This window comes from Lolium rigidum, chromosome 1 (assembly GCF_022539505.1).
Source record: "Lolium rigidum isolate FL_2022 chromosome 1, APGP_CSIRO_Lrig_0.1, whole genome shotgun sequence".
Classification (NCBI taxonomy): Eukaryota; Viridiplantae; Streptophyta; class Magnoliopsida; order Poales; family Poaceae; genus Lolium; species Lolium rigidum.
In genome coordinates this window covers 315,149,549-315,171,499 of record NC_061508.1, presented here as the reverse complement: position 1 = coordinate 315,171,499, position 21,951 = coordinate 315,149,549, and the positions used below count along the sequence as shown (strand labels likewise).

Genomic DNA, 21,951 nt, shown 5'->3' with positions numbered 1-21,951 from the left:
AAAACATTGATGCTATGTCTAAGGATGTAGTTGTTGATTACATTACGCACCATACTTAATGCAATTGTCTCGTTGCTTTGCAACTTAATACCGGAGGGGGTTCGGATGATAACCTCGAAGGTGGACTTTTTAGGCATAGATGCAGTTGGATGGCGGTCTATGTACTTTGTCGTAATGCCCAATTAAATCTCACTATACTCATCATGATATGTATGTGCATTGTCATGCTCTCTTTATTTGTCAATTTCCCAACAGTAATTTGTTCACCCAACATGTTGTTCGTCTTATGGGAGAGACACCTCTAGTGAACTGTGGACCCCGGTCCAATTCTCTTTACCGAAATACAATCTACCGCAATACTTGTTTTTACTGTTTTCTCTCGCAAACAATCATCTTCCACACAATACGGTTAATCCTTTGTTACAGCAAGCCGGTGAGATTGACAACCTCACTCGTTTCGTTGGGGCAAAGTACTTTGGTTGTGTTGTGCAGGTTCCACGTTGGCGCCGAATCTCCGGTGTTGCGCCGCACTACATCCCGCCGCCATCAACCTTCAACGTGCTTCTTGGCTCCTCCTCGGTTCGATAAACCTTGGTTTCTTTCTCGAGGGAAAACTTGCTGCTATGCGCATCATACCTTCCTCTTGGGGTTGCCCAACGAACGTGTGAAATACACGCCATCAAGCTCTTTTTCCGGCGCCGTTGCCGGGGAGATCAAGACACGCTCGCAAGGGGAGTCTCCACTTCTCAATCTCTTTACTTTGTTTTTGTCTTGCTTTATTTTATTTACTACTTTGTTTGCTGCACTAAATCAAAACACAAAAAAAATTAGTTGCTAGTTTTACTTTATTTACTATCTTGTTTGCTATATTGAAAACACAAAAAAATTAGTTTACTTGCATTTACTTTATCTAGTTTGCTTTATTTACTATTGCTAAAATGGCCAACCCTGAAAATACTAAGTTGTGTGACTTCACTAGCACAAATAATAATGATTTCTTATGCACACCTATTGCTCCACCTCGCTACTACAAGCAGAATTCTTTGAAATTAAACCTCGCTTTATCGAATCTTGTCATGAAAGATCAATTTTCTGGAATTAGTTCTGATGATGCTGCTGCCCATCTTAATAATTTTGTTGAACTACGCGAAATGCAAAAATATAAAGATGTAGATGGTGATATTATTAAACTAAAATTGTTCCCTTTCTCATTAAGAGGAAGAGCTAAAGATTGGCTGCTATCTCTCGCCTAAGAATAGTATTGATTCATGGACTAAATGCAAGGATGCTTTTATTGGTAGATATTATCCCCCGCTAAAATTATATCTTTGAGGAGTAGCATAATGAATTTTAAACAATTAGATACTGAACATGTTGCTCAAGCTTGGGAAAGAATGAAATCTCCGGTTAAAAATTGCCCAACCCATGGATCGACTACTTGGATGATCATCCAAACCTTCTATGCAGGACTAAATTTTTCTTCGCGGAATTTATTGGATTCAGCTGCTGGAGGTACCTTTATGTCCATCACTCTTGGTGAAGCAACAAGGCTTCTTGATAATATGATGATCAACTACTCTGAATGGCACACGGAAAGAGCTCCACAAGGTAAGAAGGTAAATTCCGTTGAAGAATCCTCTTCCTTGAATGATAAGGTTGATGCTATTATGTCTATGCTTGTGAATGATAGGACTAATATTGATCCTAATAATGTTCCGTTAGCTTCATTGGTTGCACAAGAAGAACATGTTGATGTAAACTTCATTAAAAATAATAATTTCAACAACAATGCTTACCGGAACAATTCTAGTAACAACTATAGGCCATATCCTTATAATAATGGCAACGGATATGGTAATTCTTATGGAAATTCTTACAACAATAATAGGAATTCACCCCTGGACTTGAAGCCATGCTTAAAGAATTTATTAGTACACAAACTGCCTTTAACAAATCTGTTGAGGAAAAGCTCAATAAAATTGATATTCTTGTTTCTAGAGTTGATAGTCTTGCCTCCGATGTTGATCTTTTGAAATCAAAAGTTATGCCTAATAGGGATATTGAAAATAAAATTGTTACTACAGCAAATGCCATCCAAGTTAGAATTAATGAGAATATAAGATTAATGGCTGAACTGCGTGCTAGGTGGGATAGAGAAGAAAATGAAAAACTAGCTAAAGAGAAGAATATAGCTAAAGTTTGGACTATTACCACCACTAGTAATGCTAATGCGACACATGTTGCTGCACCTCCTACTCATACTAATAAAAGAATTGGTGTTAGCAATGTCTCCACTTCTAATGCAAAGCGCGAAAAACTGCTCGAAACCGCTAAAACCGCCGAAACCGCTCGTGATAAAGCTGCTGAAATTTTCTCCAACATTGGGGATGATGATCCCATTGCTTTAGATTATAATGGTTTGAATTTTGATGATTGCCACATCTCTGAAGTTATAAAGTTCTTGCAAAAACTTGCTAAAAGTCCTAATGCTAGTGCTATAAATTTGGCTTTCACGCATCATATTACAAATGCTCTCATAAAAGCTAGAGAAGAGAAACTAGAGCGCGAAGCCTCTATTCCTAAAAAGCTAGAAGATGGTTGGGAGCCCATCATTAAGATGAAGGTTAAAGATTTTGATTGTAATGCTTTATGTGATCTTGGTGCAAGTATTTCGTTATGCCGAAGAAAATTTATAATATGCTTGACTTGCCACCGCTGAAAAATTGTTATTTGGATGTTAATCTTGCTGATCATTCTACAAAGAAATCTTTGGGTAAAGTTGATAATGTTCGCATTACCGTTAACAATAATCTTGTTCCCGTTGATTTTGTTGTCTTGGATATTGAATGCAATGCATCTTGTCCCATTATATTGGGAAGACCTTTTCTTCGAACTGTTGGTGCTATTATTGATATGAGGGAAGGTAATATAAAATATCAATTTCCTCTCAAGAAAGGTATGGAACACTTCCCTAGAAAGAGAATAAAGGTACCTTATGATTCTATTATTAGAACAAATTATGATGTTGATGCTTCATCTCTCGATGTTACTTGATATACACTTTCTGCGCCTAGCTGAAAGGCGTTAAAGAAAAGCGCTTATGGGAGACAACCCATGTTTTTACCTACAGTACTTTGTTTTTATTTTGTGTCTTGGAAGTTGTTTACTACTGTAGCAACCTCTCCTTATCTTAGTTTTGAGTTTTGTTGTGCCAAGTTAAGCCGTTGATAGAAAAGTAAGTACTAAATTTGGATTACTGCGCAGTTCCAGATTTCTTTGCTGTCACGAATCTGAGCCCACTGCCCTGCAGGAAGCTCAGAAAATTATGCCAATTTACGTGCATGATCCTCAGATATGTACGCAAATTTCATTCAATTTGAGCATTTTCATTTGAGCAAGTCTGGTGCCATTTTAAAATTCGTCAATACGAACTGTTCTGTTTTGACAGATTCTGCCTTTTATTTCGCATTGCCTCTTTCGCTATGTTGGATGAATTTCTTTGATCCACTAATGTCCAGTAGCATTATGCAATGTCCAGAAGTGTTAAGAATGATTGTGTCACCTCTGAATATGTCAATTTATATTATGCACTAACCCTCTAATGAGTTGTTTCGAGTTTGGTGTGGAGGAAGTTTTCAAGGATCAAGAGAGGAGTATGATGCAACATGATCAAGGAGAGTGAAAGCTCTAAGCTTGGGGATGCACCCGGTGGTTCACCCCTGCATATATCAAGAAGACTCAAGCGTCTAAGCTTGGGGATGCCCAAGGCATCCCCTTCTTCATCAACAAATTATCAGGTTCCTCCCCTGAAACTACATTTTTATTCGGCCACATCTTATGTGCTTTTTCTTGGAGCGTCGGTTTGTTTTTGTTTTTGTTTTGTTTGAATAAAATGGATCCTAGCATTCACTTTATGGGAGAGATACACGCTCCGCTGTAGCATATGGACAAATATGTCCTTGGTTTCTACTCATAGTATTCATGGCGAAGTTTCTCCTTCGTTAAATTGTTATATGGTTGGAATTGGAAAATGATACATGTAGTAATTGCTATAAATGTCTTGGGTAATGTGATACTTGGCAATTGTTGTGCTCATGTTTAAGCTCTTGCATCATATGCTTTGCACCCATTAATGAAGAAATACATAGAGCATGCTAAAATTTGGTTTGCATATTTGGTTTCTCTAAGGTCTAGATAATTTCTAGTATTGAGTTTTGAACAACAAGGAAGATGGTGTAGAGTCTTATAATGTTTACAATATGTCTTTTATGTGAGTTTTGCTGCACCGGTTCATCCTTGTGTTTGTTTCAAATAAGCCTTGCTAGCCTAAACCTTGTATCGAGAGGGAATACTTCTCATGCATCCAAAATACTTGAGCCAACCACTATGCCATTTGTGTCCACCATACCTACCTACTACATGGTATTTCTCCGCCATTCCAAAGTAAATTGCTTGAGTGCTACCTTTAGAATTCCATCATTCACCTTTGCAATATATAGCTCATGGGACAAATAGCTTAAAAACTATTGTGGTATTGAATATGTAATTGTGCACTTTATCTCTTATTAAGTTGCTTGTTGTGCGATAACCATGTTTACTGGGGAACGCCATCAACTCATTGTTGAATTTCATGTGAGTTGCTATGCATGTTCGTCTTGTCTGAAGTAAGGGCGATCTACACCGAGTTGAATGGTTTGAGCATGCATATTGTGAGAGAAGAACATTGGGCCGCTAACTAAAGCCATGATTCATGGTGGAAGTTTCAGTTTTGGACAAATATCCTCAAATCTCTAATGAGAAAAGAATTAATTGTTGTCAAATGCTTAAAGCATTAAAAGAGGAGTCCATTATCTGTTGTCTATGTTGTCCCGGTATGGATGTCTAAGTTGAGAATAATCAAAAGCGAGAAATCCAAATGCGAGCTTTCTCCTTAGACCTTTGTACGAGGCGGCATAGAGGTACCCCTTTGTGAAACTTGGTTAAAGCATATGTATTGCGGTGATAATCCAGGTAGTCCAAGCTAATTAGGACAAGGTGCGAGCACTATTAGTACACTATGCATGAGGCTTGCAACTTATAAGATATAATTTACATGATGCATATGCTTTATTACTACCGTTGACAAAATTGTTTCATTTTTTCAAAATCAAAGCTCTAGCACAAATATAGCAATCGATGCTTTTCCTCTATGAGGACCATTCTTTTACTTTCAATGTTGAGTCAGTTTCACCTATTTCTCTCCACCTCAAGAAGCAAACACTTGTGTGAACTGTGCATTGATTCCTACATACTTGCTTATTGCACTTGTTATATTACTCTATGTTGACAATATCCATGAGATATACATGTTACAAGTTGAAAGCAACCGCTGAAACTTAATCTTCTTTTGTGTTGCTTCAATACCTTTACTTTGAATTATTGCTTTATGAGTTAACTCTTATGCAAGACTTATTGATGCTTGTCTTGAAGTGCTATTCATGAAAAGTCTTTGCTTTATGATTCACTTGTTTACTCATGTCATACACATTGTTTTGATCGCTGCATTCACTTCATATGCTTTACAAATAGTATGATCAAGTTTATGATGGCATGTCACTCCGTAAATTATCTTTGTTATCGTTTTACTCGCTCGGGACGAGCGTAACTAAGCTTGGGGATGCTGATACGTCTCCAACGTATCGATAATTTCTTGTGTTCCATGCCACATTATTGATGTTATCTACATGTTTTATGCACACTTTATGTCATATTCGTGCATTTTCTCGGAACTAACCTACTAACAAGATGCCGAAGTGCCGCTTGTCGTTTTCTCGCTGTTTTTTGTTTCAGAAATCCTAGTAAAGAAATATTCTCGGAATTGGACGAAATAAAAGCCCGTAGGCCTATTTTCTCACGAAGCTTCCGGAAGACCGAAGACGAGACGAAGAGGGGCCACGGGGTGGCCAAACCCTAGGCGGCGCGGCCCCACCCCTCGGCCGCGCCGGCCTATGGTGTGGGCCCCCGTGCCGCCTCTCGACTTGCCCTTCCGCCTACTTAAAGCCTCCGTGACGAAACCCCCAGCACCGAGAGCCACGATACGGAAAACCTTACCGAGACGCCGTCGCCGCCGATCCCATCTCGGGGGATCCCGGAGATCGCCTCCGGCACCTCGCCGAGAGGGGAATCATCTCCCGGAGGACTCTACACCGCCATGGTCGCCTCCGGAGTGATGAGTGAGTAGTCTACCCCTGGACTATGGGTCCATAGCAGTAGCTAGATGGTTGTCTTCTCCCCATTGTGCTATCATTGTCGGATCTTGTGAGCTGCCTATCATGATCAAGATCATCTATCCGTAATTCTATATGTTGCGTTTGTTGGGATCCGATGAATAGAGAATACTTGTTATGTTGATTATCAAAGTTATGCTTATGTGTTGTTTATGATCTTGCATGCTCTCCGTTTCTAGTAGAGGCTCGGCCAAGTTTTTACTTTTAACTCCAAGAGGGAGTACTTATGCTCGATAGTGGGTTCATGCCCGCATTGACACCGGGACAAGTGATGTAAAGTTCTAAGGTTGTGTTGTGCTGTTGCCACTAGGGATAAAACATTGATGCTATGTCTAAGGATGTAGTTGTTGATTACATTACGCACCATACTTAATGCAATTGTCCGTTGCTTTGCAACTTAATACCGGAGGGGGTTCGGATGATAACCTCGAAGGTGGACTTTTTAGGCATAGATGCAGTTGGATGGCGGTCTATGTACTTTGTCGTAATGCCCAATTAAATCTCACTATACTCATCATGATATGTATGTGCATTGTCATGCTCTCTTTATTTGTCAATTGCCCAACTCGTAATTTGTTCACCCAACATGTTGTTCGTCTTATGGGAGAGACACCTCTAGTGAACCGTGGACCCCGGTCCAATTCTCTTTACCGAAATACAATCTACCGCAATACTTGTTTTTACTGTTTTCTCTCGCAAACAATCATCTTCCACACAATACGGTTAATCCTTTGTTACAGCAAGCCGGTGAGATTGACAACCTCATCTGTTTCGTTGGGGCAAAGTACTTTGGTTGTGTTGTGCAGGTTCCACGTTGGCGCCGGAATCTCCGGTGTTGCGCCGCACTACATCCCGCCGCCATCAACCTTCAACGTGCTTCTTGGCTCCTCCTGGTTCGATAAACCTTGGTTTCTTTCTGAGGGAAAACTTGCTGCTGTGCGCATCATACCTTCCTCTTGGGGTTGCCCAACGAACGTGTGAAATACACGCCATCACACGTGTCCCGCCTGCTGTGGAGATAGCGAGTGGTGGGAGGCACTTGCCTTATCTCTTTTTGGTTCTCATCCACTCTTCGCCCTAGACCTCCCGATGCGCTATCGATGTCCCGTCACCCCCAAGGTGGGAAGCCGCCTCTGCATGCCTCCGTAGGTTCCTAACGCCGGTCCGTCTAGAGCACCGCCTCCGGACCCCGTCCAGAGCACCACCACCACCCCCGACGAGAGCACCTTCTCCACCCCTTCCCCCTCCTCTTGTTCCTCCCTTTAGCAGCTCGCGTCCCCGCGACCCCTCCAGCTCACGTGCCGCCACGTGCCCCTAGAGTCTCACCGCCGCGCACCACTGGAGCCCCGCCGCCGCGCCCTGGAGCTCCAACCCCCGAGCTCCCATCACCGTGTCATGGTGATCCCGCTGGCACCGACGGATGCCTCCCATTGCCGTTGCCAGGCGTGGTCCTCGCTGCCGCCCAGCATGTGCCCACCTCCAACGTACCACGTGAGCTCCCGTCGCCGCCCTGTTTGATCGCCAAGCCCCAGACACCGTCGCGTCCATGATATGATGGCGACCTCCATCTCTTTTTTCTGCAACACTACATATGACAAGCGGCGGTGCTACTATAGGCTGGTGAAGGTACTATATTGATTGACTATGTTGCTACCATTGGTGATGGAGGAACTGCACATACAAGACTGCAAATGGTGGTCTGGAATGCTACAGTGTTCCATGTTGTTACCAGCGGGATTGCGTTTTTCAGGATTTTTATGCTGCTTATGACGTTTTGCTACATATTTAATTTTTTTTGCTACAATTGTTCTATGATTTTTCTACAATAGTATAATATTGTTGCTCCGATGTTCCGGTGAACTTCTCCAGTGAAGTCGGATTTGCTACATTAGCAACTTTTTTTGCAACTTTTTTTCTCCGGTGATGTTTTCAACTAGGTCATCTTTTGCTAAAATAGCACATTAATTTTTGCTATGATGTCTCCGGCGAGGTCTCCGGTGAATCTCCGGGTGTTTTGTGGGTGAACCATCTTTTTGCTACAGTTGGTTGGTTTTTGCTACACTGATGCTTTTATGGAAATCCCGATGATAACTTGCCACAGCACCTGCAGGCCTAACAAAGCTAGCTGCCTGTAGCCCTGAATAGTTCTTTCTTTTGCTTTCTTTCAGTTTTTCGTAGCCTTGCTACAACTCTGTATGCTCCCGCCTTCTCAGCGGTTTTCTCTAATATATAATGATGCACGCCTAGGCGTGTGTTCAAGAAAAAAAATGCTTTTGTGGAAATAAAAGTGGGATTTTAGTTACGAATAAATTTTGCTACAAACGAAATATTGTTTGCTACTTTGGTATATTATTATGGAGCAAAAGCCGGATTTGATAGCTCAAAGAGGACACGTGTCGCGCTCAGGACCCGGGATCAAAATTTTGATCCCCGGGACGCCCAACACTTTCCATAGATTAATCATTATATTACAGGGAGTTATGTACAACACAACTTGCACTCCAACTTTATGTACAAATGGAGGCGGGTAGGATCCTAACTAACCGGTGGCGGAGATGAGTGAGAGAGAGCCACCTTCCCCCACCTCCGCGCCTCGGTCGATCCAGGCCGGGGCGGCCACCCAACACCACGCCGTCTCTGCGTCTGCGCTGCGCGCCACCCCGGCGGCAGGCTACGGCGCCTCTCACCCTGCAGGGCTAGACCTCTGCTTCGGCTCCATCACTCCGGAGCTCGCCTCTGCGTCCGCCAGGCGTGGTCAAGTCCGGGAGACCCGGGCCGCAGAGCTGGCGTCTGCTCCGTCTTCAAGGGCGCCTGCTGCGCCGGCAGCCCCCATTCCTCCTCCCTGCAAGCCTACGGCGGTAGATCTGACGGGCCTCGATCCAATCGAGGTGCTGCCGCCTCCGCCTGCGCTCAAGGCAGGGGACAGACCGGTCCGTGCCGGTGACGCCGCGCGGACCGAGATTTCCTGCAGCGGCAAGGTTTCCCTGGCTCCCCCTCGGCTGCGCTCCATCATCGTTGCCCCTTTGAAGAATCCGGCGGATTCAAGTCCGGAGATCCTTGATGATTCCAACGGAAATTGGCAAGAGGTGCGGCCCAAGTTCTGGTGGCGTAAAGTTCCCCATTCCTCTTCGGGAGGACGCCGGAGGGAGCCTTCAAGAAGAACCGTGCCATCCACAGTTCTCACACGCTTCAAAGGGCTGTGCTTCCGCTGCCTGTCCCCGCTCCACTTCGTTCACAGCTGCTCGGAAAAGGTTCGCTGCATCGAGTGCAAGAGACAAGGGCACATCGGCCGCAACTGCACCGCCAAGGGCTTCAAGGCCACGACAGGACCGCCACCGCCTCCGCCCCTTCCGCGGCTTGCTGGCCCGCTGCAGGCAAACGCCGCGGCTTGGCCGGCGCTCCGTGGTGCTGCTGCGCCTGCCATGGCACGGGCGTCCTCGCCTGGGCATCCGTCCAATAGGCCGGACGAGGTCTTCAGCCTCTCCATCAGCACGCCGGCCATGGAGAGGGCGGCGACCGAGATGAGGCGTACACACCTCGCCATCCTCATCTCCGACCCGAGACTCAACATCAGCACCAGGTCAATCGCCAAGGCCATACAAGACGAGCTCAACTTCGACTGGGGAGACATCCATGTCTCCGCCTCCTTCCCCGACGACTTCTTGGTCAAGTTCACGCACCCGTGGCAGCGCGACATGGCTTTGGAGAAGGGATCCATCCCTCTGCGCAGAGGCGCGATGGCGCTCACCACATGGTCGCCGACGGCGCGTGGCCGGCCGCAGACTTGGCGCTACTACTGCCGCGTTGCCATTGAGAGCCTGCCTCTCAACGCCTGGACGGACGAGGACACGGTCAAAGCCATCCTCGATGGCGGCTGCGAGCTGGATAGGATCGAGCAGCGCTCGGTGCTGCAAGATAACACGGCCGCGCTCTTCGCCTGGGTCTGGTCCCTGGACCCCGACCTCATCCCCTGCGTCAAGGCGCACTCCATCCTCGACAGGCCTGCCGTGGGACGCGCGGATTTACCTGAAGGAACTCCGGCGGAGGAAGGGCGGGATGGACCGCTCTACCGTGTCCTCATCCACCTGGACACGATCATCGACTACAGCCCGATTGACGAAAGCCGCCGCAAACGCGGCTATGCGTGGCCAAGCAAGACGCGGCGCGAATGGGAGTTCGGCACCAAGGACAACGCCCTGGGCTCGAGGAGGCGGCCTGGCCGCGATCGTCTGGGGCCATCCAACCACCGCCGCGACGACGATCGTGACGACCGGCGGGACGACCGTGATGGACGCCGCGGAGAACGCCGCAGCAGTCGTCATGGTGGTGACCGTGGCGGCGACGGCAACAGCTCGAGGTGGAGCGCCGACGATCAGCATTCGCGGCGTGGCGCTGACCGTCACGACAGACATGCATCGCGATCTCCCGACTACCGCCGTCGTGGCGGTTCATCCCGTCACCGCTCTCGGAGTCCGTCGCTGATGCAAGCCGCGATGACAGCTGCCGGTGACGCCGGCAAGGGGCTGGCGACCGAGCCTCATGGGCCGCGCCCGCTGATCCTCCCACCCGTGCTGGCGCGCACGCCTCGTGGTCGCAGAAGCCCTTCACGCACGCCGGAGGGAAGCAACGCCATGGGCTCCACTCCATCGCCACCACCAGGGCCTGACCGCCATATGTGCTTGTCAAGCCCTATGCAAGCTTCCCCACCACCCAGCCTGGAAGAAGGACACTACATGATCTGCTCCCCGAACACGGAGCACTTCGACAGAAGCGCCAACGGCCTGCTTGCGCCGCCCTCGCCACAGATTCCTTGGGCCGCTCTGACCGAAGCTCAGCAACCGTTCGTCGAGGCAAACGCCTATGCCGACAGCTGGTCTGCCAACATTGTGGAGATCAATCAGCCTGCCTTGGTGCCTGCTGCTTCTCTTGGCCTGATGGACATGGCCGGTTGGACCGGGCTGCCGATGGAGAGCTCCGGCGAGCATGACCCGTCAATGCAAGCCTTACAGAGCTGGTGCGGCACTTGGCAAGATGAGCCCAGCCCTGGCGTCCTCGCCAACACCGATCGCCTCTTTGGCCCAAGCTGTGAAGAACCTGGACAGAGCCTTTTGGATCAGAGGTGTGGAACACCCATCAAGGAGAAGACGGTCTATGAGATCAATGAATTCTGCGCTTTGCTCGAGCCAGTATCCGCAGGTTGGCAGCTCCAAGATATCTTCGCCACACCACAGCAGCACACCCAGCAGCAGTTTGGCAGCCTTGCTCCACAGCAGCCTCCTTCCTCGCCTGAGCTATCTTCTGACATCGACGACGACAAGCTCTTTGAAGTGACTCTCAAATCAAATGCATTAAGGGCACTGAGGCAGGCGGAGCTGTGCGGACCCGCACCTGCTGAAGATGATCGTAGCGGCGCTGAGTTGGCGGACAACGGAATGCATGGACCGGCCACGATGGAGGAGGTCACCTCACGAGTTGCCGAGATGCATGTTGACCCAAAGACGGGGATAATGAGCAAGCTCATGGGAATGTTCTCTCCCTCCCTGCTCGGGTTCCCCACAAACAGCGCAAGAAAGAAGAAGTCAGATGCCAAGAAGAGCTTCCAGATGCCAACATCTTCCCGTCGCAGCGAGCGTACAGCTACCAAGACCTCAACCATGATGACCACTAGGAGAGCCCAGATTGCAGCCTGCAAGCAACTTGGCCTGATCCAGTGCGACGATGACTTCACTGATGAAGTTTTGGGCCAGTACCTTGCCCTCTACCGCCAGCCTCTCTCGACCGCCGACCTGCACGGCCTGGCCACTCTTGCTGAAGTTGCGGATAGGCCCAACTTCGTTCTGCCAGAGCGGGACATGGTTGAGCTGCTGAAGGAGTCGCCGTATGCGACTTGAGACCGAGCCAGGTCTAGTTTGCATGTCGACCATCTGCAAATGAGTTACAACACCACAATGCTGTGTGTCTGCTGTTGTTTCCGCTATCCCGTTACCTGCTGCATCTCCATAGGGCTGAGATGGTCCGTCTTCGCCTTTACCTGTAGCCGGCGAAGCCGCCATCCCAAGCATAGTTTGTTTGTTAACTTTGTAACGCTGCGCTGTACCAGCCTCGCACCTACCTGTAATCGGCGACGCCGGCAGCTCTTCCTTGATGCTTGTGGGCCAGTGTTGGCCGCCGTGTATCTGTTCAAATGCTGTCGCTTAAGTCTTTATGTTAACACAAATTAAGCTTCTAAACTGGAACGTGAGGGGTCTAAACGACCGTGCGCGACGTTCCGTTGTGCGAGACCTCGCTGTATCTTCAGGCTGTTCCATTTTGTGTATTCAAGAGTCAAAGTTGGCTCCAATTAGGGACTCCGAGATATCTGAAATCGCCGGGCAAGCGCTTAATGGATACACACAACTGCCTGCTGATGGAACGCGCGGCGGCATCCTGCTCTTTTGGAATGAGGATATTTTCAGCGTGCAAGTAGTGCGTATTGCCAACTTCTCCATCACGGCCAAATTCACGGAGCATAACACAAGCTCGTCCTGGACTCTCACGACAGTCTATGGACCGGCTGATGACGAACGCAAGCTGGCCTTCCTTCAGGAGCTTGTTGACCTTCATGCCCTCATTGCTGGACCATGGATGGTCATAGGTGATTTCAACCTAATTTTGCATGATCAAGACAAAAATAAGAGAAGGGTAAACAGAACCTGGATGCGACGATTCAGGAGTGCAGTAGATTCCAGTTGCCTCAGGGAGATCAAGTTGATCGGCAGACGGTACACTTGGAGCAACGAACAGACCGACCCGACTTTGGTGCGCCTAGACCGTGCCTTCTGTAATGACGATTGGGATGAGCTCTTCCAATCCGCTAAACTTTTACCCCAGGCTTCATCCATGTCCGATCACTGCCCTCTTCTGCTAGTCCAAGATGTTACAACCAGAATACGGCCAAGATTTCGCTTCGAAAGTTTCTGGCCATTACTTGAAGGTTACAGCACAGTGGTGGAGCAATCTTGGAATGGCCCGTGTAGACTCACAAACCATTTCGCAATTCTTGATCTTAAGTTAAAAAGACTGGCAAAAGACCTTAAGACTTGGGCAAAGAATTATGTGGGGGACATTAGAAAGCAAATGCTGATAGGACAAGAAATCATGCTCAGGCTAGATACAGCACAAGAGACAAGAAGTCTGACGGTGGAAGAGCACAAGCTCAGATCCATGCTGAAGACAAGGGCAGTAGGTCTCGCTGTCATCAACAGAATCAAAGCCAAGCAAAGGGCTAGAGTCAAGTGGCTACAACTGGGTGATGCCAACACTAAGTTCTTCCACTCTAGAGCGTCTCACCGAAAAAATAAGAATAGAATCCAGTCTCTTCAATCCGAGTCAGGCATTGCCACAACTCCAAGCGAGCTTGAAGAAACAACCTTCCATCATCTCAACACCATTATGGGTACAGCCGTCCAATGCACTGAACGATTTGACTGGGGTCGCTTAAACCTCCCAACACCGGACCTGTCCGCTCTCGATGCTCCTTTCACCTTAGAAGAACTGAAAAGTGCAGTCTTTGATACACCAACGGACAAGGCGCCGGGCCCGGATGGATTTTCTGGAGGATTTTTCAGAACCTCATGGAACGTTGTCAAGGAAGATCTCCTTCGTGCCTTAAACAAGTTCCACAGCCTCAACGACCCGTCCTTTGACAAGCTTAACACGGCATTCTTCATACTGTTACCTAAAGCCGACCAGCCTTCCCAGATGAAGCACTACCGACCTATCAGTCTGATTCACTCATTTGGAAAGCTCGTCTCCAAAATTCTGGCTCTACGACTAAAACCTCACCTTGATGAGCTCATCTCGCCCTGCCAAAGTGCTTTCATCAGCGGAAGGAACATCCAGGATAATTTCTTATATGTGCAGAATGTGGCCAAACACTTCCACAAGACTGGAACACCGACCTTGCTACTAAAGCTTGATATTGCAAAAGCCTTTGATACCGTTTCTTGGGCTTACATCATTGACATGATGGAAGCAAGAGGGTTCCCTTTAAGATGGAGGAACTGGATTTCTCTCCTCTTTCGTTCTGCCTCATCGAGAGTGCTGGTCAATGGTTTGCCTGGCAGGGATATTCACCACCAACGTGGGCTCAGACAAGGCGACTCTTTGTCACCTTTTCTTTTTGACCTTGCGCTTGAGCCCCTTCACCGCCTCTTACAAATCGCCACTGAAGCCGGGGTCATCTCCAAACTCAAAGGAAAGCAATGTACCTTCCGAGCATCCTTCTATGCCGATGATGTTGCACTTTTCATCAAGCCTACACAGCATGACATGTTTGGATTGGGGGAGATCCTGTCCACTTTTGGGCGTGCAACTGGTCTAATCACGAACTTCACCAAGAGCTCGATAACACCAATTTGTTGCCAACACATCAATGTTCAAGAGTTGGCCAATTCCGCTGGAATTCCCCTTTCCAACTTTCCATGCATGTATCTGGGTCTGCCCCTTTCCATCAAGAAACTAACCAAGGCAGACTGGCAAACGCTTCTGGATAAGATGGATCGACATCTCGCCACGTGGAAAGCACGACTCATGAGTAAAGCAGGAAGACTGGAAATGCTTAACTCAGTCCTAACATCTCTGGCGGTTTATATGATGAGCATAAATGAGATGCCAGCTTGGGTTAAGAAAGAGTTCGACAAACGTCGGCGAGCTTGGCTATGGGCTGGGGAGGCCTCTTGTAACGGAGGAAAAAGTAGAGTGAATTGGAAGACGGTCTGTCGTCCAAAGAACCTTGGTGGCCTTGGCGTCCACTGCATTGAATCTTTTGGAAGGGCTCTGCGTCTCAGATGGATGTGGCAAAGATGGAAAAAACCTAACAAACCCTGGTCGCACACAGCAATACCATCGACTGCTAAAGACCGTGCACTTTTTGACGCAGCGACCAAAATTACCATTGGCAATGGCCAAACGGCGAATTTTTGGAATGACAAATGGCTCTATGATTTGTCTCCAAAAGAGATCGCGCCTGAACTGTTCAAAATCTCTGTTCGGAAAAACCGTTCAGTCAAAGAGGCACTGACGAACAAGAAATGGATGAGAGACCTTCGCTTCTCCCTAGACATCAGTCACTCCGACGAGCTTCTGCGCCTTGAAATCCTACTCAATGGCGTACAACTCAATGACACGCCGGATGACATTACTTGGACCTTCGGCGAGAAGAACTACTACACATCCAAATCTGCATACCTACTGCAGTTCATAGGTGCCGTCAATACGGATTACAGGAAAATCATTTGGAGAGGATGGGCACCTGCTCGATGCAAGTTTTTCTTATGGACCCTAATGCTGGATAAGGTTCTAACGGCTGATAAACTCCTGTTGCACCGCATGGAGAATGAATACTTCTGTCCTCTCTGCCGTAGGAGCCTTGAAACAACTAGCCACCTTTTCATCGAATGCCCTTTCAGTATGAAGCTGTGGTCTTCCGTTGCTAGCCATCTTAATCAAGATGCTTTGAGGCCGGAGAACTGGCAGTTTGCGCACCACAACTTTCAAAGTTGGTACAGGAGCCTCGTCGGACAACAAACTAAGGAGCGGCGCAAAACAATCCTCACACTGGCTAACCTTGTTTGTTGGGAGATATGGAAAGAGCGCAACCGACGCATCTTCGAGAAGAAAGAGAGAACGGCTACTGCGATGATCGCAAATACCGTAGAGGAGATTCAGGTTTGGAGATTAGCTGGGGCACCAATACCTCTAGTTGCCCAAGTAGGAGGGACACCTTTCGATCCCGGTTAATTTCCTTTTTTTACTCTAAAAAGTTCCCCGCTTTTGGGGGACCTCAAACTCTGTAAATCTTCTCCTCTAATGCAATGAACACAGCAGCTCTCCTGCTGTTATTCAAAAAAAAAAAAGGATCCTAACTAATGTACAAGATATCTTAAGAAAGCTCCCACCAGCCTGTGCCATACTTCTTTGCAAGATGTGGAAGAAGAACCAACTTGTTAACTACAAAGGTGAATACAAGTTAACCATTTACAATTGGTAAACATAAAAAGATATCGGCCACGAGTCAGGAAAGATCCGGAAAAGGTAGAGGTGTTATGGTGTTTGCTTATTGACCAAAGAAGGATTTAACCGCAACCAAGTTTTTGCATCATGTCGGATAGCTGTTTTAACTTGAGATTTCATAACGTTTATAATTTGTAAAAAAAAGAACTGATGACGACCAGTTTGCACAATGTATTGACACACTGTACACATGGAGATTACCTGCTTCAGAATTGGAGGATTCGAAACTCTGGATGTTAGGTATATGCTGAACTATATGACTATCAGCTCCTTGTAGCCTATCAATGAACTCCTTTGGCATATCTGTTAGAAGCATTTTCTGTAGTGTCTTAATGTGCTTAATGCCTCGAGGCACTGCATTTAGATCCATTAGGCCAACCATCTCCAAAGTATGTAAAACCTTCATTGTGCATTCCTCTATCTCAATCAAATTCAGATGTTCCATGCCACCTAATTCAAGAGAACTGAGCTTGGGAAACCATCCTGCACGAAATTTTAATTGTTCCCCATCATAAGTCTTGTAAAGTTTGAGATCAACTAGATTCAGCATGTGTGCAAAGGAGCTAATGGGATCTTTCTTTAGAAAACAGAAGTCAAGTTTCAAAGTAGCGAGCTTCTCAAAACTTGCGAACATTTGTGGGAGCACTCCGTCATACAACCTCCCTCGCAACCAGAAAAACTTCAGATTCGGTAAGGACTTCAGCATTACCAGGTTAAGAACCTCATCCTTGCTGTTAGCAAAAATTACCAACCTACCGAGGCTAGGCATCTTGGCCAAGGAGCCCCATAATTCCACAATGTAGTTTTGACGCATTTTCATTATAGCCAAACTTCTCATCAGTGTCAAGTTCCCGAGCTGTGTAATCATGTCTTTATTGGCTGAGACACATTGTAAGGTTTGCAGATTCTTCAGACAACAAATATTTCCAAGCAATTTTGCAGCAGAAAAACAGTCAAATATCCTTTCTCCAACATCATGCAGCATGTATACATACAGATGCCTCAGTTTAGTCAGGAGTGTTATTTCCCATGGCAGCTGCTCCACGTAGCTGAACCTGAGGTCCAAAACTTGTAGGTTCCTAAGTTTCCCAAACGATGCTGGTATATGATTAACCTTTGTGTGAGCTAAATCCAAATAGTGCAAATTAAGTAAGTCTGAGACAACACCTGGCACTTGGTGAATGTTAGCAAACCTTAGACAGAGGACCCGGATAAGTCTAAAATTTGATGAAATTTCATGTATCCAAGATGATGGTACTTGTGTGTCAAACAAAATAAAAGAACGGATTTGTGATGCTGCAGCAACTTTTAACGACCGAGCATCCTTCTGAACAAACAGTCGGCGAGCTTCAGAGGTAACCTGGTTTATACCAGATGCGCCATATACAACAGCAAACTTCTCTCTGTTTGCAACAGTCAGACATGCATCGCGCACAAGGTCATGCATCTGAAATTCTCTAGCTCTTCCATGAACATTCCTTTCTGCAACTTCGAGAAGAGAACGCCGTGTGAGCTCGTTTAGGTAACACTCAGCAACTTCCTCCATTGTTGTCCCAGCACCTCTTTCCTCAACAAGACCTTCTGTGACCCAAAGCCTGCAGATCCATCTTCTCCTGATCTTGTAGTCTTCAGGGAAAAGGCTGCAGTATAGAAAGCAATTCTTTAAATACCCTGGGAGATCATTCAAGCTAAGATTCAGAATACTCATAATCCAACTAAGCTCTGGACTGTTAGCTAATTGCCAGCTAAGTTGGTTGTGGAGAGAGCTCCACTCTTGCTCCTCTAATTCTCGGCACGATAACAGGCTCCCAATTGCGACGAGAGCCAGTGGAAGTCCTTGGCACTTTTTCACAATTTTCTCTGCCCAAGGCCTCAGATTTACTGGACATATTTTGTCATCTAATCTACGGAATGCCTTTTGACAGAATAGGTGCCATGCTTCAGTATAAGGGAGAATTTTAAGCTCCACAACAAATCCATCATTTGCTACGGAAGCAACATCTTTTTTGCGGGTTGTCAGTAGAACTCTACTTCCACGATTGTTTCTTACAAGTGCAGAATTAAAAAATAACCAGTCATTTGTATCCCATACATCATCCAGGACAATCAAATATTTCTTGTCCCGTAGGTAGCTCTGAACTTCCTCAATTAGTCCTACATGATTCATTGCCTCGATACCACTAGCCATGTGGGACCTTTGGTCTATCAGCTGCTTCATGATTTGCCTCATCAGGCCCTCAACTTGATAATTCTTAGATAGAGTCACCCACGCATAACAGTCAAACACTCTACTAATTTGTTGGTTTTTGTAGAAACGGCTTGCTATGGTGGTTTTGCCTAGACCTCCCATACCAAGAATTGACATGATTGATCGGTCTTGTTGCTCTGAGAGTAGCCATTGTTTCAATCTTTCAATTTCGCTGGCATTGCCCACTAACTCAGCATCATCAGATAGATAAGCAGAATCTGATAGAGAGAGTTGTCTGGCATTCTGCAGTGTGCTACTCTTGCCTGGTTCTCCTATGGATATAGCATAACGATTCTTCATTGTGGATATTCGCTGAATTCGAGTTTGTACTTCATCAATCTGGTTTGATAGGCTCTGCCATGCTGCAAAGCTCTTGGCCTGATGGAATTTCCTCTTGAAGAAGTTGTTTATGACCGCAGCTTGAGAAGTGAGGAAACTATATTCGTCAATTATGTCTTCTACCTGATGGGCAACATTTGTAACTTGGCCCAGCCAGGCCTCAAATGTCTTGTCACCAACATTATGTGTGTTAACCTGACCGATAAATGCCTGCAGAATCACTAACTCGCTCTCGGTCCGTTTCATGCGATACTCGAAATCTGTCCGAACCGATGCTACCTCCACTAGCTCTGTGCCCAGCTCCTCCAACGCTGCTTCTCCGAGGAACAGAGCTACTTTTCTGAGAACAAGATATAGTGTGTCTGCCATTCGTCCTCCCCCAAAATGTTAGCACGGTAGAATGGTGCTACATCATTGGTCAAGCCTCATGTAAATGCATCTCTGCAATCATTTGGAGTGCATTGCAATGACAGAATCAGTCATGACATCGTATGGGTGCAGAGTTAAGTATTACAGGTCCCTACCTGTTCCTGGAATTGCTCGAATGACAATCATGTGTAGGATGGATGAATTGCTCGTGGATTTATCTTCTCAGCAACCTGTTTTTCCAGAGTAACAATAGATGAGCACAGAACATGATTGTGTCTCACACTAACAATGGGCTTATTTTTAAAAATAATAATGATAAATCTTATATTCCAGAAATAATACGTGTTCTTGGAAATTTTTAGAAATAATGCGACCTCGGCTTGGCCGAAGCTGACTGGGACTTTATCAGCCTGGCTGAGACCAACTAGTAGTAGTCGGCCTGGCCAAAACCGACAAGTTACTTTTTTTGGCCAGCACCACGGGACTAATCGGCTTTGGCCAAGCCGACTAGTACTAGTTGGTTTCGGCCAGGCCAATAAGTCCCAGTCGGCTTCGTCAGTAAAAGAGATTGTTTAAAATTTAATAGCCTAACAATAGTGGGTAAAGGGCAGTCAGGAGGGCGGCGGCTGAAACCCATCTAGGGTTCTTCCCCTTTCGCTGGCGATGCCGTCGGTTTGTTCCATCTCCAGCGGCCTTGGGGCCTTGGAGGTGTGGTGGACCAAGGCCTCTCGTCGGAGGGAAAGTTCATGTTCTTTGTTCTTGTTTTTCGGTGTCTTCTTCGGGATGGTGAGGCGGCGGCTACATCCAACAATCAGAATAACGTCCTCCCTGTCCTATCCTCGCTCCGGTGGTGCGCTTAGCGGCGACGAAGGACGCTCGGAGTCGTGTGCCCAGCGGATCTCTTGGGATTCGGTCGGTTTTTTTTTTTTGAGTGTTGATTCGGTCGGTTTTCGTGTTCGTTGGTATGGTTTTAGGTCAGTTTCTTCCGATCTACTGTTGTCATCATTGGCGATGGTTTTTGCTCTAGTCCGCTGGTCCTTTGGGGCCTTAGCACGATGACTTCCCGTCTGTCTACTACAACCAGCTCTACTACGATAAGTTTTGCCCAGCTCCGGTGATGGATGGGCGAGTACGGCGGCGAGCCTTTGGCTCGTGCTAGTGTCTGTAGTCGTCACTAGGTATACCTATTTGTATTTTTTATTACTATTGGGGCTATTTGTAGTGCTATTGATGGTTATTAATAGATCATCAGAATTTTCGCAAAAACGGGTAAGATAGTACGTATGTACTGCAACGTGTCTTGTGAGACATTACAGAAGTGTCGGCGCCGACGCGCTGGCGCATGCAGGTGTTGGCATTCCTACTTGTAGGGCGTCAAGGCGACCCATCCCCACTCCCCTATGAGTACCGGGGGAAACCCTAGGACCAGTTCGCTGGTCCAGGCAGCAGCGGCGTGTTGGCGCCGCCTACCATTTTGAAGGTGTTGCCTTGATACTCAACGACCTGTGGTGCATGTAGCATGCTGGGACAACTTCGGAGGGCACGTCGGTTGGGGATCTACATGTCGTCTTTCCGCTTTGGTCTTCCTTTGTATTGCTTTACTTTCCTGTTGGGTATGTATGTTCCGCTTTGGTCTTCCTTTGTATTGATTTACTTTCCTGTTGGGTGTGTTTGCGTTGTTGATTCAGCATGTACGGTATGGTTGCTTTATTTATAAAGCGGGACGAAACCTACTTGGAGGAAGCATTATAGAAGAGTGAAGCATGTCAACACGCAGCTCCTTAGGGATGGCATAGTGAAGCATGTCAAGAGAGAGCTGCAAGGTAACGCATGAATTAGCGCATTATGCTTGATTAGTACATCACGATGTGGCTTTTACTAACGTTTCTCCGTGTATCTCAGCTGTGTTGGGTAAGGATTGTAAGAACTATTCATGTGTTGATTAATTGATGCTCTCTCTTGAAAACTAAAGATACCACCACTACATGTCGCCGATTCTGGCGCGGAGACAGAGCTGTTTTAGACGAACTCTCAATGATATGACAAGTAAAATTTAGAGCAGGCATAATTAAATGGTCATGTCAGCTGTTTTGACTGACCCCGCTTAGACCGAGTTTCGCATCAACCAGCGCGTTAGATCCACCCAAATCATGATGAGCAAAGTTGCTACGGCAAACGATTTCCTGTCCTCGCCGAGACATCCGAAAGGAAGAGGAAAAAGGGAAAAAATGGAGATTTACCACCGGGGAGAAACGAGGGACGGAGGGAGGAGGGGTCGAGATTTCGCCGCCTCTCGCGCGCGCTGGAAAGCGTCGTGCTTGCTCCGGCTGGGCAAGCTCGGAGAAAGCGGGGACTATTGTCTTGTCTTGTTTGCTTTACTGAATCTCGCGTCAAGGCCGGTGGAGCGGCGCACTCGGCCGGCCAAGAAAATACTACACCTCGGCTTCATAATATAAAACCGTCGTTAGCAAACTAACTGTTTTTTTTATTATAATGGATCCAGCGGTTTAAGCAATTACATCTAATTTCTACATAACTAAAATGCACACAGCCGTTTAAGAATCTCAAACAACCGAATGTAAACTAGCAAACTAACTGCTAAAATAGAGTAATAAGAAAATTAAGAGTTTACAAGTTTTGTCTAACAAAGGCGTTTCGGAATAGACTCATGGGACG

General features: G+C 46.7%; 1 protein-coding gene across 3 annotated transcripts; it reads right to left on the bottom strand.

Annotated features, from left to right (window-relative positions):
• Positions 1–8,637: 8,637 nt before the first annotated feature.
• LOC124698006 (disease resistance protein RPM1-like) lies at positions 8,638–21,582 on the bottom strand. Of its 3 annotated transcripts, none has more exons than XM_047230538.1 (5): positions 21,516–21,582; positions 19,431–19,505; positions 16,521–19,347; positions 16,168–16,256; positions 8,638–8,801 (listed from the first exon to the last, which is right to left on the bottom strand). In XM_047230538.1, the coding sequence occupies exons 3-4, from the start codon at positions 19,273–19,275 to the stop codon at positions 16,189–16,191; spliced, it is 2,823 nt and encodes a 940-aa protein (XP_047086494.1). In that variant the 5' UTR covers positions 19,276–19,347; positions 19,431–19,505; positions 21,516–21,582; the 3' UTR covers positions 8,638–8,801; positions 16,168–16,188. The 3 variants fall into 3 exon arrangements, with proteins under 3 accessions (XP_047086494.1, XP_047086500.1, XP_047086488.1); XM_047230544.1 differs by having other exon boundaries at positions 8,638–8,791; positions 16,189–16,256; XM_047230532.1 differs by lacking the exons at positions 8,638–8,801; positions 16,168–16,256 and having other exon boundaries at positions 16,335–19,347.
• Between the last annotated feature and the right edge of the window lie 369 nt (positions 21,583–21,951).